Source organism: Poeciliopsis prolifica, unplaced genomic scaffold, assembly GCF_027474105.1.
Source record: "Poeciliopsis prolifica strain line A6 unplaced genomic scaffold, Auburn_PproV2 SCAFFOLD058, whole genome shotgun sequence".
Lineage (NCBI taxonomy): Eukaryota > Metazoa > Chordata > Actinopteri > Cyprinodontiformes > Poeciliidae > Poeciliopsis > Poeciliopsis prolifica.
Genome location: NW_026562433.1, coordinates 1,367,217 through 1,380,583, shown reverse-complemented (window position 1 = coordinate 1,380,583; position 13,367 = coordinate 1,367,217). Strand labels below are relative to the sequence as shown.

Below are 13,367 nucleotides of genomic sequence, written 5' to 3'. Positions count from 1 at the left end.
CAGGGTAATGACATAATTGATTTGTGGGTCTTTTTTTTTCCAGTGAGGACTTAATATTAAGAAGCTGACTGAAAAAAAATGGTCAAAATCAATTTCTCTGTTTCTCACCTGCACCTGGAAATGAAAAAACTGAAAATAAACTCCTGGGAAAGAGCAACAAATTAAGCCACAAAGAGAGTTGAAGGTTGAAGGATCCAACCAGAACTAAGACAAAATATTATAGTTGGATACAAATGATGCAAACTGCTGAGTAATTTGGTGAGGAAAAAATGAACACATCTTAAAAGAGAGTGTATGCATACATTTGGGCTTTAGTGGATCACTTTCCCCTTGTGTGGATTAGAGAAAAATCCAAAATAAATTTAAACTTGTCCTTCCAAATCTTGCATTTAGAAGAGTTGTTTATTGTTAAATCGTCCCGCAGCGTAGAACAGACTCAAATCTGTCATTAAATGCCCAAAATGAATGTAAAATATTTGGGTTGCACAAACATTTTCCAACCAAGTAGCAAAAAAAAAACAAAAAACACAACACTGACAAGGCATCTTGTCCTGAAGTATTTATTAAAAAGAGTATTCACAGTTATAAAAGAAAAAGAAAATCAGTCCAGAATCAAACTCCACACACAGTGACGTCCTCACTGCGTGTGTGGCTTGGAGATGACTCCGTCTGGGTATCGCTCCTTAAAGCGGGCCACGACCTCCGGGTCCAGGAGATGAATGCCGTCCAGCTGGTTCCCCAGAGTTATCCTGGACAGAGTGAGAGAAGGCCAACATTTAATCCTTAAAATAGGTTTACATTTCAAAATTCCACACTCACATTTCCAGATATTTTTGGAACAGTCTTGACATTCTTGAGTGGAAAACGTTTACCAGGAACCATGACACGGCACGATGCCGAAACTCCAGTCTGATCAGGCGGTGCGGCGAGACGTTAAATCACCGCTTTAAGGCCTCTGGACTGACTTTTATAAGATTTATTTTAACATTTAAAACATCCCAGGATTCTTTGCAGCATTGTTAGTAATTTTTGACATTTTTTTTTGTTTTCATAAAAAGTGAGCATCGAGGTTTAATGTTTTGATTTAAACCCTGATTTGTAAAAGGAGACGCTCAGCGACAAAGAGGATGTTCAGATAAACTGTTTCTTCCTAAACCAGTAAAGCGTTACCAGTTGGGCTGGACGTTGTGAGGTCGTCCGAAGAGCTCGATCTTCCTGGTGCCGGGCGACAGCCGCTCGATCATGCCGTAGATCTCGTCTGGTTTGTGGCTGGTGGAGCGGACCTGAGTCAGAGGACGCAGATGATTACGAGCTGACAGGAACTGGAAATAATAACCCGTGTCGGAAGATGAACGGTGCTTTACTTCGGCCACGATGACGTCGCAGTCCAAACCTCGGTTGAACCCCTGCGTGCTTCCCTTCACGCCCACCTGAAGACAACCAAACAGGACGCGCACGTGGCTTTCAGACGTTCGCTTTCTGCAGCAGCAGGAAGAACGACTGATTTGACTTTAAGTTTACCAGGCAGTGCTCCTTCCCGTGGTTCAGCCAGTGGCCCGTCCTGCCTGTGCGAATGATTCGCTGCAGCTGGTTGGTTTTCACCCAGATGATCTCGTCGACGCGCTCGTAGCTGAGGGGACGCCATGTTGAAACAATGAGGAGGGGAGAAATAAAGAGCGGGTAACACGACGAACAGCAACACCTTACCCCCATTGGCTGAGACACTCCCGGCCCAGCTCCATGGCCCTGTGAAAGGCCAAGAGCCATCTGTTAAATTTGGTATGAATTAACTGGCCTAAATTTGAGATTAAATACACACTTGATGTGTATCAATGGAGGAGCAGTCTTCTGTGTGTGTGTTTTATTGGTAACCTGAGTGTAGAGGGTTACTTTGTTTACCTCCCAGTGACCCAGAGAAAGAGGAAACCATCATCCTGCAGGGCGGGAATGCTGAGTTTCCTCATCTCGTCGTCGGTCAGCGTACCGTATGGCAGCTCCATGTGGATGTCCCAGGGAGGGTCGGCCATCACCACGGAGAACTTCCCTAGGATGGACATGTCCAGGAAGCGGATGTCGCAGCAGATCCACTGAGGACCAAACAGCAGCTTTACGATCCGTGGAGGAGAAATCCCCTCGTCCTTCCCGGCGGTAGGTTTTTCCCGTTGCTCACCTGCGACGGGAAGAGTTTGCCCACGTTGCTGTCGCCGTCTTCGGCGTGCAGCCCGATCTCCGGGGTCCCCGACTGGGGCCCCATCAGGCTCCCCTCGGCCTCGGGGGGGCTGTCGATCTCGTAGTGCACGTACTTGCAGGTGTCCATGTGGAAACAGGTGTTGAGGAAGGAGCAGTCGCCGAGGCTCTCGTCTGTGTGCTTGTTGATGATGCGGCTGAAAGACAGAAATCGGAAGCTAGGTGACAAAACGCTTGGTGCTGTAAATCTTTGCCATATATTTAAAAATGTGTATTTAAATGATCATTTTAAATGCTAGCAAAAAAAAAAACTGAGCTATCAGCCTTTTCCTTTGATGATGATTTTAGTTTAGTTTTTCTTTCTAAAATGAGCCTCATTTTAAGGATTTAAATCAAAACTATTTTCTTACTCACAACTGCCTACATGCCCAAAACCATGTAGATAAACTCACAGAAAACACAACACTGTCTGAGAGGGAGGCATGTTTTTTCTGAATTATTTTCTTTGCTGAGCACTAATTCACTATTGATTCTTCTACAGAGTTTCCATAAATAAAGAAGCAAATAATAAACAAAAGCACAAAAATGCTTTATTTTGGAGTTTGTTTTGATATTACATTTTATTTATTTATTTTCTTTTAACCACAAAACTTTTCAAATGAATATTTTTAAGCAGCTTTAGATTGTTTACACAGATATTTGACAGCAAAAACATCCTCCTACTTCAATAACGGAGTGAAAATGTACGCTGTTCGTTCTGATGCTGGTGTAGAATAAATATATATTTAAAGAACAATCACAGTTCCATCTTCTGGCTGAAAAGGGCATTTTGCATTTATATTGCACTGTGAAGATGTGGTGTTTAATTTCTTATTTCCATATACTTTTTAAAGCATATACCGGTATATGTTTGAACTAAATGTTGTAAGAGAAAGTCAATATATTCAGAATAACACCATGAAAACAAATTGAAGACCATAACTAAACTAAAATGTATGTTAAGCAGAAGGTGTAAACAACCCACCGGAAATGGAGCTTCGTGCAGGGCTGTGGTGTGTCTCCGGAGCGGACACACTCCTCTTTTGTCCCGTGATCGCAGAACTCCTGGACCTGAGCTCGACCACGAGACCTGAACTTCTCCACGATGGACTGCTCCTTGGCCGTGCTGGCATTGAGCAGCTCCAGGATCTCCTGGCTCATCTTTAAGACAAATATGAAATAAAAGCGCTGAGAATGAGACTCCTCTGGTCACTCTCCTGCCTATTCGGGTGCTTCCTGAAATATCTAAAACAACTCCTAACCTTCTTGCTCTGCTGCTCCTTGGTGGACTGCTGGTTCAGGAGACTCTCGATCTCCATGTCCACGTGAGACGACTGGCTCTTGCTGCTGCGGCCCTTCTTCTCGGCTCCGCTTCCTGTCGCCGAGGACCCCGCCAGCTGCAGGGAGGAAGCCGGCGTAATGGAGGAGGAGGACGCGTGAGGAGGAGACGCAGAGCTCTGAAGTTTAGGCGAAAAGCCGCCGAGGGCCTGGTCTTCGGCCTTTCTCTTGACCCCGGCTCTTTGGGCTCCAGACACAGAGCCGATCATGGCCCACAGCTTCGTGTGGTCCACGGCTACGACGACGGTGGTGGGCGGAGAGGAAGTCGTGGAAGAGGAGGAGATGGCGGTAGGCTGCCGGACCTCAATGAGCTCCTGGGCGGAGAACTTGAGCAGCAGGCTCTGGATGCATCCGTGAGAAACCATACCTTCTGCCTGTGATGATAAACGCAACATGGACACACTAAATAAAGGGACAAAAGATGCAGTGAAATAGCCTTAAGTCGCTGTTGGGAGACTCACACTTTTGAGCTGATTTGTGATGGCCAGCGAGTCTGTGGGCAGTGAGAGGCTCAGATTGGAGAGGTATCCCAGCAGCCTCTTCTCCAGCTCGGGGTCCGGTGGCTTCTCCGTCTCCTCTTGAGAAGTAGAGGGAGCTGATGGAGCTGGGCTGTCACTCCTGGCGGTGGATCCCTCAGCGCTGAGCCCGCCGTCTGAGTGGAGAACAAGACTGATGGCATTTGTATGGAGAAAATATGTTTCCATTTGTAGGAAAGGAATCACTTTTCATGTCAGTATTCCGTAACTTTGATTCACGTTTACTGGTTCATTGCATAACTATTTGCAATGTCTGAATGGAAATATTTTAATCTACATGTAAATTATTGCCTATTGTGTTGGTCAGTGTTTTGTGGGTTGATATTTTGTAATACAAAATCTGGATAGTAGATGGATAGTAGATTGGTGGATGATCAGCTGATCAGAGGATCGAACAGTGGCTTCAGTTTTGAAATATTCAAAATGTAGAAGGTGTACATTCATTATAAGTTAGTGACAAATATTTCATTTTTAACAGACACACAATAAAAGGCTCTTTGAATAATTGTCTGTTTCAATTGACCCTAGCAACGATCTCGCTGTAATCAAGCTTTCTATTGTTTTAGCGCAGTAATAACCGGAAGCGCAACGGTGTCCGCAAGCTGCAGACCCCGCTCCCGCCGCCGTGCACATCCCGAACCCCACGTACCCGTCCCGGACAGCTGCGCCGGGTCCTTCCGCCGTCGCTTCAGCCTTTCCCGCAGCGAGTCCAGCTGCTTCTTGTGGGCCTGAATGTTACTCCATGTGTCCGACATGGTGAGCTCGACCACCTGAGCGGTGCGATCGTAAAAACTGGTCACAGTGCACCAAAACACGGTGAAAATAATCCGCGCTCTAGACAGTGAAGTATGCGTGGCGCACAGGGAAAACAGCGCCGGAATGAAACACGAAAACAACCGTTCCGTTTTGTCGTAACGGAACGGTTATGACAAAAAGGCCCGGGTTGTTATTTTATAATCTTAAGAATGACTTTTCCTTCTTAGCATTAATTAAAAATATAACGGCTATTCTTAAAATAAAAACACTTTTACACTGCATGACCTGATTTACACTCCTTCTCGGTTGGTGGCGGTAATGCGCCAAAAACGTTCTTCCAAACATCTGCGGGCAAGCGAGAAGAAGAAACTTATCAAAGACAACTTCCGGTGTCCCTAAAAGTAAAATCCCTTTTCCTTTGTTGAAAAATTGCTCTGCAATATTAAAATAATAATTATAATAAAAAAGCAACATTAATAGCTGTTCATACAGCCACATTTTATGTTTGAATGTAGCAATTGTTCAAAAAACGTCTGAGAATTTATAATTATTTTTTCCGTTACTCGTTGGGTTCCTCCGAAGCTGTTTTTCAAGCCAAGCCAGTTGTTAGCAAAGATGGCGGAGAAAGAGGAGAGTAGTGGAGCTGGAGAAGCCAAAACTGAGCTGCAGATTATCAAGGTAGGTTATCCTGGATCACCATCCCTCAGTTCCTTGTAAGCAATGATATGGATTCATAGTTTGACATTTTCAGTCAGTCAGTTGTTATACTGTTTCGCTATTGCCTTCTTAAAATACACGCTTAAATAACATTCGTAAGAAACTCTTTAATTGCGGAAATGTAAAGTGAACTCTAAAGGCTAATATAATTGTCGGCATCATAACGGGACAGTTTTATCATTTAGTAAGTCACACTCAATTTAAAGCTCTGTTTCGTGCCGTTTTCTCCACATTTTATGTCACTGGTGTTAAAAGATGTAAAGAAAGAGATTTTTGAGACAATGTCACCAGGTAACTATGAACCTGTTCAAATGTTGAGCAGATAGTTGCCAGTTTTCTCCACAACAAATAGTAACAACAAATCAGATGTTGTTGTTGTATGTATAAACTAGTGATCAGGCTTGAAATGTGGATATAGTGATTCACTCAGACGTCCTCAGACATACAGTATAAAGGCAGTTGTAAAGTCAGCATTTAATCCTGGAAATGTCCTGCATTTCCAGGATTAGATGGACTGTCTCTAGTCACATTGATTACTGCAATTATGTAATCCAAAGGGCTTGTCTTGTTTGGGTTTTTTTTCCTGTCATTGTATGTTTTTCGTATCAGTGGCCTGAATTCCTCTCACCACTTGTCCTCTACCAACACAGGAGCTGGTGGACGAACTGCATAACTTCAGAGACTGCTACTTTGAGACGCACGGCGTGGAGGAGGCCAGTCGGAGAGACGGTGACGTCAAACAGAAGATGGAGGAAACACTGAAGAGGCTGGAGGAGAAAGAAGGTGGCTCTTGATTTTCATAATCAAAATGTTCGTAAGATTAATACTGTAAAATATCATTCAGAAGTTCATTTTTATTTATTGATTGATTTTTTTGTTTCTGTTTCCGTCAGACATCTTAAAACACAACGCAGAGTTTCTGCTGCAGAAAGGCAGGTGTCTGAACGTGACCCCGGACTTCAGCGCTGCGGCCGAGGAGTGCTTGTCCCGAGCTGTGAAGCTGGATCCCTCCCTGGTCGAGGCCTGGAACATACTGGGGGACCAGTACTGGAAAAAGGGAGACCTGGTTGCATCCAAGAACTGCTTCACTGGTGCACTGCAGCATGTACGTCACTTAAGACAGGCAACAGTGATTGTTTTCTTTGTAAAGCTCCGCTTCATTGCTTCTTTATCTTTTTATTGATTGCAGGAGAAGAATAAGGTATCGCTACGCAACCTCTCCATGGTGCTGAGGCAGCTGCCAACACCCAACAAAGATCAACACGGGAAGCATGTTCTGGAGAGTGTGGACCTGGCCCGGGAAGCGGTGCAGCTGGATGCTGGTGATGGGACTTCATGGGGTGAGTAGAATACTAGCAAGTAATCTCTCTGTGCTTCTTTAAACGCTTTACTTTTAATTCATTGTCCCACTTTTTTCAGGCATTCTTGGAAACGCCTACTTGTCTCTGTTTTTCAACTGCGGTCAGAACCCACAATTCTCCCAACAAGCTCTAAGTGCCTATGCAAAGTCTGTGAGTGTACACAAGGATACCCTCATTATTCCCGCTGTTAGAACCGAAAGATTTGCTAATACGGTTTCCTTCTGATTAAGGCGGCGGACAGGATTGCCAGCAGCATGCCAGACCTGCACTTCAACAGAGCCAACCTCTTCTACTACGAGGAGATGTTCGGCTGCGCGCTCGAAGGCTACAGCCGAGCGGCGGCACTGGACCCAAACTGGAAGGAGCCGCTGGAGAAGGAGATGCAGGTGCTGGAGTATCTGGAGAAAATGACAGAACTCATCCAGAACAAGGTATGATAAACATGCTGCTCTGTCCCAACACTACCCTGTGATTTATTGTTGTTTCTTAAGAACAGTTCAGTAGTTCTACAGCAAAACGTTTTGAAGCTGCTTCGTAGTGTTTTTTCAAGTTATTGCAGGGTTTTCTAAAACATAAGAAAGTTTGCTATGTTGAAATGCAACCATAGAACATTAACATTAATAATGATGTAATTAAATCATGAGTTGACCCTGTCTTCTTTGGTTCGTTTGTATTGTTTTATATGATTATTTACATTAAGAATGCTTGAAAAGTGCTTCAGTTGTACTGTGGAAAAAGCGCGCAATCCCTGTTTAATGTTCAAGAAGTTATTTATGACCACGAGGTGGCAGCAAAGTGCAGCTGTGGTTCTTTTTCATCCCTTCTTAGCCCAAGCTTGTTTTGTGTGTATATGTGCAGGGCAAGGTGAAAACCCGTCGGCTGAAGACGATGTTGTCAAACCTCAACACGTCCGCTCTGGGGCCGTGCTCGTCCCCGCAGTTCCGCGCTCCGTCTGGTCGAGTGGGCAGCCTCGAGCCGCGGCCCCTTTCCTCCCTCACGCATGGCCACAATGGCGGGGTGGCCGCCCTGGGGAAGGTGGTGTTCAGCCTGGCCTCTCAGGGTTGCATGGCCTTGTAAGTGCAACTACTCTCAAACTTTACCACAGAATGAAAAAAAACAAAAAACTTTAGGCTTTCTTGTTTGATCTCTCAGTCAAAACTTTCCTGAGTAATCATCAGGTACTTAGAAATGAGAACCACTGCTGTTACACTCTGTGAGATTCCGGTTTTTGTTACCACCTTGCTTGCTCCTTGCAGTACGTTTGGGATGGTCGACAGTGAGGAGACGTGTTTGGTGGTGATGGTTTACAACACGGCGGACAACTGGGGGGTTCTGATCGGCGACTCGGTGGTCATCCCCGAACCCAACGTCAAGCGTCACAGCATCACACATAAAGACAAGGTCAGCATTTCCTGCGTCGTTTTGTCAGATTTCACTTTCGGTCCTGTGGGTCTAACCTCCTCATATCTTCTTTGCGACAGTCGTACGACTTTAAAAGCATACGCGTGGATTCTCCGCTGCTCCTCATCGTCAACGGGAAGTTACAGAACGCCCAAAGTCAGATCCCGGTCTCTATCAGCTACCACTGAAATCTTCGGCTGGAGTGAGTCGATTGGTTAGGTTTTTCAAATTTTGCAATTCTGTGCCTGATTTTTCACCTTCTTTTCTGTATATACCCCTCACTTTTTTTGGTTGTGTATATTTATGCTCTTAACAGGGTTATTTTATAAATGAATAAGCTTGTAATGTGGAGTCCTGAATTCAGTTTACTTTACTTGTAAAGAATAAAAATTTTTTCTGTGAAGGTTTTGTTTGTGTGGTATCTTAAAAAATAGTCCTTAAGGTTGAATCAGTGTAAAGCCGGACATCTTAAAGACAGCTCTACATGTGGCACAGCTGTTTGCAGATTTTCAATAGGTAAATAAATTGTAAAACTAAGTGCAATTCATGTTTCATTCTGTGAAACTACTTCCAGAACATTTTATTTAATATTCTCAAACATTCAGTCCCACCCTGGATTTTACATAACCATCAGCTTTGGTTGTTTATTATGGTGCACTGGTAAACATGTTTACAGTTGATATCTTTTGCAATAAGTCTATCAGTTACATAAAAAAATGTATGTATAACTACTGAGTTCTATTAGTCAATGTGAACAAGATGATCTACACAGATAAAAATAAAAGTTACCAAAACTGAAAAATCTACTATTGTATCTAGAACATATAATATAGTCAATTAATGCCAGAAATACACTTACAGTATTTATAAATCACCAGAACGCACCTGGAAAAACATCTATAAATTGGACATCAAGCATAAAAGTGAAGATTTGCTTTCAGTGCTTATTGATGAAGGACTGATTCTTATCCCTGGCCGGAGAGCTGAACTGGAAGAAGGTCTTGGCCCCGTCGCCCTCCAGGCAGGAGAAGAAACGAGAATCGCCGAGAGGGGCAGCTGAGAGGAACTGAGGGCTTCTCTGAGGGGTCGCCTGCCGGGCCGTCGCTAAGTGAAGCCCAGGAAATAAGACAGGTGGCATTTATTGTTGCGCCGATGAAAGAAGACAACTTCGATGAAACGATAAGAGTTTATAAAAGCGTCTTCTCGTCCCTGCCTTGCATTGTGAGTTTGTTATTTTGTTATTGCTTCTATTGTTTAAAGAGCTTGGCCTGCATCTAAAGGCATAAATAAACTGCTCAGATATAGAGCAAAAGCTGCTAAAACCATGCTACTTCTGTTACTCTTTTTAAATGGACAAAAAATACACAGCTTTAACATCATGCACAATCATCAGAATTATTTAAGATTTGGGGCAATTAACACCTGTAACACCTAATGGTAAAGTATTATTTTCATAGATGTTTCTTTAAAGGGGCTAAAAAATACAATTTATTGGCTCCTAATGGTCTGGAAGCAGCACACTGATGGGCGTCACTGCATGACACCAGGAAGGATCCGAAACTATGATCAGGTAAAGCACAAGCAAACCACATCGTCTGGAAGTTCTGATTCCAGTTTGACCTGGTGATATAGTGACTAATTAATATCTTTGGAGTTTTTCCTATCATTTAGGGAACCTGGTTTAAAAACATGAAAAACGGGACGGTGTGTTTGCAATACCGATGCTCAAGTCTCGATTTCCATGTAGCAGTGGCATGTCTCGCTCCCCGGCTCCCACCACCATGTTACGCAGCCTCAGGGAGTCGTACAAGCCCTGTAGTTTCTGGTACTGCCTGTTCCTCTCCATGAGCCTCTCTGACACCTCACTGTACTTCCTCTTGTACTCCTCCATCACCTGAGAAAAAAAAAAAAAATCCAAAGAGTCATATCATTTCCAAAAGTTCAAAGCTGAGTTGGAGATGAAACTATGATCTCTATTGATCTCTCAGGATTTCGTGCAAACTGCATCACACAAATAGTGATTTTTTTTTTCAATTAGAAATTGGAGGATGTGATGAAGACTTTGTTTCTTAAAGTAAGCTGCAGCTAGAAGATTTGCAGCGTACTTTCTTCAGCGAGGCGATCTCCCCCCTCATTGAAGTGAGTTCTAGTTCTCTGCTCTGGTTCTGCTGGTTCAAAACTTTCTCCATCTGCTTCAGCTGGTTGTCAGCGAGGGATAGACTGTATTCTTGGTACATACGTTCCTGATGGACCTGCACTCACAAAATTCAACATCTTAGGCTTTGCTTTACGGGAGAAAACAGCACGTTTTATGTGCAAATAATGAGATACTTGACCTGGTAGCTCCAGAAGGCAAGAGCACGAGAAGTGATGTCCAGGACTATGTCTGGTCGCAGACCTGCCAGCACCATGGCTTTATACTCCTCAGTGGGCGACAGCTCTGTCCTCACAATGTCCAGCTTCCCGGACAGGGCAGTGGAGCACGCCGGGCAGATGGCAGGAGAGCGGCTGAACTCACCGGACCCGTGCTGATCACAGAACACATGGGAGCAGGATGTGACCCAGGCGAAGCCGCAAAGCTTTGCCCGACACTTTGGGTAATTGCACAGCAGTGTATCGTCACCGAGAGACATGGCCATCATTCTGGGGGAAAAAAAAAAAGAGCAAACTTTCTCCGAGTCCAAAATATTAATGCTGGGAAAATACACCTAGAGTAGGTGAGCTAAAAAAAAAATCCTGGGCAATATATAACAGTTGACAGCTCAATTTCAACAAGTTCAGATTTTATTAAAGAAGTAAAATGTAGATTTTAATATTTTCTTTTGGTATATCATCAGTATCCATAAGTAGAGTATTTTGAAAAACGATTTGTCTCAATTTTGACCAGTTTTAAAAAATATATAACAACCCTGCCAATTCTCCCAAATTGTGCAAAATATCTGTTGCTTTCAAAATAAAAAAAAAAGTCAAGTGAAAATAATTTACTATAAGTTAGTACGGAATTTATAAAGTACTAAAAATGCTCATATAAAGTATTTTTTCCACAGTATTTCTCATCAAATAATGACCCTTCAGTGTTCAGACTGCTTTTCAACTACTACTTTAGCTGCTAATGCTGCTAATGCTTACTAATGTAGGTTTTTATATTTTATGCTTCTTTTTTTTTACCAACTTGTAATTTTCTAAGGCAGGAGAGCTACAATATAAATTTACATTCTGTTGTTATAAAGTAAATTACGATATTTATACATTTAAAATTAAGGTCAATATGGCTTCAGGCAATTAAATGCTAAAATTAGCCAGAGAGCTAACAGTGGTTTAGCATGCCCGCTAACTAAAGCTAATCAGGGTTGGTTGTTGTCATGTCGCTTCTGTGCTTATTAACGGCGTTTTATATTATTTATTTAATATTCACGTTTTAACGCCACCTCTTACAGCGGTTTACATTAAAATACTAAGATAAAAAAATAAAACAGGCGTAAAACTTGTTTTTTTATCATTCAACGGCTAACTCTTACCAGTTAACTCTTCCTCTAGCAGCTGTTAGCATCAAGATTGACTCTGACTGTTGATACTGAAGATTATATTAGTTATATATTAGTCATATAAACATAACTAATACACCTCAGTATTAGTTATGTTCAAACAACTAACGTTGATCTAAGATAGCCTACTCCAAGCAAGCCGCACTATGTGACCTATATGGTGTGAATCAAAATGGGTGCCGCGGCCCTTGGAGGGCCACAAGGTGGAGTAAGGGGGGCCAGAGAAAGCTAAAGTAAAGATGAAAGCAAAAAATAAATAAATAATCTATTAAATGTACTAACCATAAATTTTGAATCATATTTTAAACCATGAAATTAAATGTGTTTTAATCATAAATAAAATGAAAATAAATTACTTCAATAAATTAGAGTAATTTTTTGAAATGTTATCTAACATGCTCATCTTTCTGATTGGCTGCCAATCAAATTTATTAAGCTTCTTTGCTCCTCAGGCTAATGTAGCAAGTGTGAAAAGGACACGTTTCTGGCAAGAAAGACTGAAGAACTTATGGCCAACTAAAATCAGAAGGCATGAGGCAGCATTTGTGCTAAATTAAGGTAATAATTATTGAACACTGATTGAAAATGAGGGGAAAAAAATTCTACAATGTGATGTTTTTTTTTTCTGTTTGTTTTTTTGTTTTTTTTAACTTATTTTGTAGCATTATCTGTGATTTTGCCTATTGGGGGTTTCCACCCAGAAGCTAATGCTGTTTGTTGTTTGGTCATGGCATAGGGACGTTTGGGAACTCTTTGAATACATTACTGACCTGCAGCTGAGTCATTTTCATTTTTACAGAATGAAAATGACCTTGGGATGATTATATATCAACTTTATTTGACAAGTTTGTGTACACTCACAGGGCATTTCAAATTGTTACAATTTTGCTCTCAATCAAGACGTTTAAACTATAAATATATAAGAAAGTTAGTTAGTTAGTTAGTTAGTTAGTTAGTTAGTTAGTTAGTTAGTTAGTTAGTTAGTTAGTTAGTTAGTTAGTTAGTTAGACTTTTCTATGTTGCTTTGGCCTCTTCGTCTCTGAGTGGATAATGACAGTTTCTTACCAGCTTCATCCAAATTCGTCACAAGGTCTTTTGCTTTTGTCCTGGGGTTGATTTTCACATTTTGCACCAAAATCCGTTCATGTCTGGGGCGCGGATTCTGTCTTCTTGGCGAACGGTACAATGGCTGAACATTCCCATGACGTTTATTCACACAATTGTTCAAAATGCTGGAAAGTGTCACAAAACTCACTGAGGTTCACAGTCCTCTTCTTGATAAATAGCCTGATTTAGTTTGATTTTCCATGATGTCGCTCACAGCAGCAACGTGTTTCGATGCAAGATCCATATACCTGTCTCCAAATGAACTCAACTGATTGTGATCAGCTCGGATAATTGTCTACAGTCTCCCAAATTGTAATCTTTGAAGAGAAATAACAATCTCTCTTTTGATGGCATTCAGGGGGGGAAAAAAATAGACCTAA

General features: G+C 42.2%; 3 protein-coding genes across 5 annotated transcripts; 1 reads left to right on the top strand and 2 right to left on the bottom strand.

Moving 5' to 3' along the window:
* Window positions 1–544: 544 nt before the first annotated feature.
* mettl3 (methyltransferase like 3) lies at window positions 545–5,022 on the bottom strand. 2 transcript variants are annotated; one of them, XM_055060142.1, is made up of 11 exons: window positions 4,750–5,022; window positions 4,026–4,216; window positions 3,489–3,938; window positions 3,212–3,387; window positions 2,171–2,384; window positions 1,900–2,087; window positions 1,708–1,746; window positions 1,522–1,630; window positions 1,365–1,430; window positions 1,171–1,283; window positions 545–749 (listed from the first exon to the last, which is right to left on the bottom strand). In XM_055060142.1, exons 1-11 carry the CDS (start codon window positions 4,853–4,855, stop codon window positions 638–640), a joined length of 1,764 nt encoding a protein of 587 aa, XP_054916117.1. In that variant the 5' UTR covers window positions 4,856–5,022; the 3' UTR covers window positions 545–637. The 2 variants fall into 2 exon arrangements, with proteins under 2 accessions (XP_054916117.1, XP_054916118.1); XM_055060143.1 differs by lacking the exon at window positions 1,708–1,746.
* Window positions 5,023–5,190: 168 nt separating this feature from the next.
* On the top strand, window positions 5,191–8,738 carry ttc5 (tetratricopeptide repeat domain 5). 2 transcript variants are annotated; one of them, XM_055060383.1, is made up of 10 exons: window positions 5,191–5,257; window positions 5,439–5,534; window positions 6,224–6,356; window positions 6,467–6,678; window positions 6,763–6,913; window positions 6,993–7,084; window positions 7,165–7,365; window positions 7,793–8,007; window positions 8,191–8,335; window positions 8,416–8,738. In XM_055060383.1, exons 2-10 carry the CDS (start codon window positions 5,472–5,474, stop codon window positions 8,521–8,523), a joined length of 1,320 nt encoding a protein of 439 aa, XP_054916358.1. In that variant the 5' UTR covers window positions 5,191–5,257; window positions 5,439–5,471; the 3' UTR covers window positions 8,524–8,738. The 2 variants fall into 2 exon arrangements, with proteins under 2 accessions (XP_054916358.1, XP_054916356.1); XM_055060381.1 differs by having other exon boundaries at window positions 5,239–5,534.
* Window positions 8,739–8,860: 122 nt separating this feature from the next.
* Window positions 8,861–12,088, bottom strand: LOC129379545 (E3 ubiquitin-protein ligase CCNB1IP1). Its single transcript, XM_055060384.1, has 6 exons — window positions 11,990–12,088; window positions 11,854–11,909; window positions 10,672–10,978; window positions 10,441–10,587; window positions 10,055–10,229; window positions 8,861–9,439 (listed from the first exon to the last, which is right to left on the bottom strand). The coding sequence occupies exons 3-6, from the start codon at window positions 10,975–10,977 to the stop codon at window positions 9,273–9,275; spliced, it is 795 nt and encodes a 264-aa protein (XP_054916359.1). The 5' UTR covers window position 10,978; window positions 11,854–11,909; window positions 11,990–12,088; the 3' UTR covers window positions 8,861–9,272.
* Between the last annotated feature and the right edge of the window lie 1,279 nt (window positions 12,089–13,367).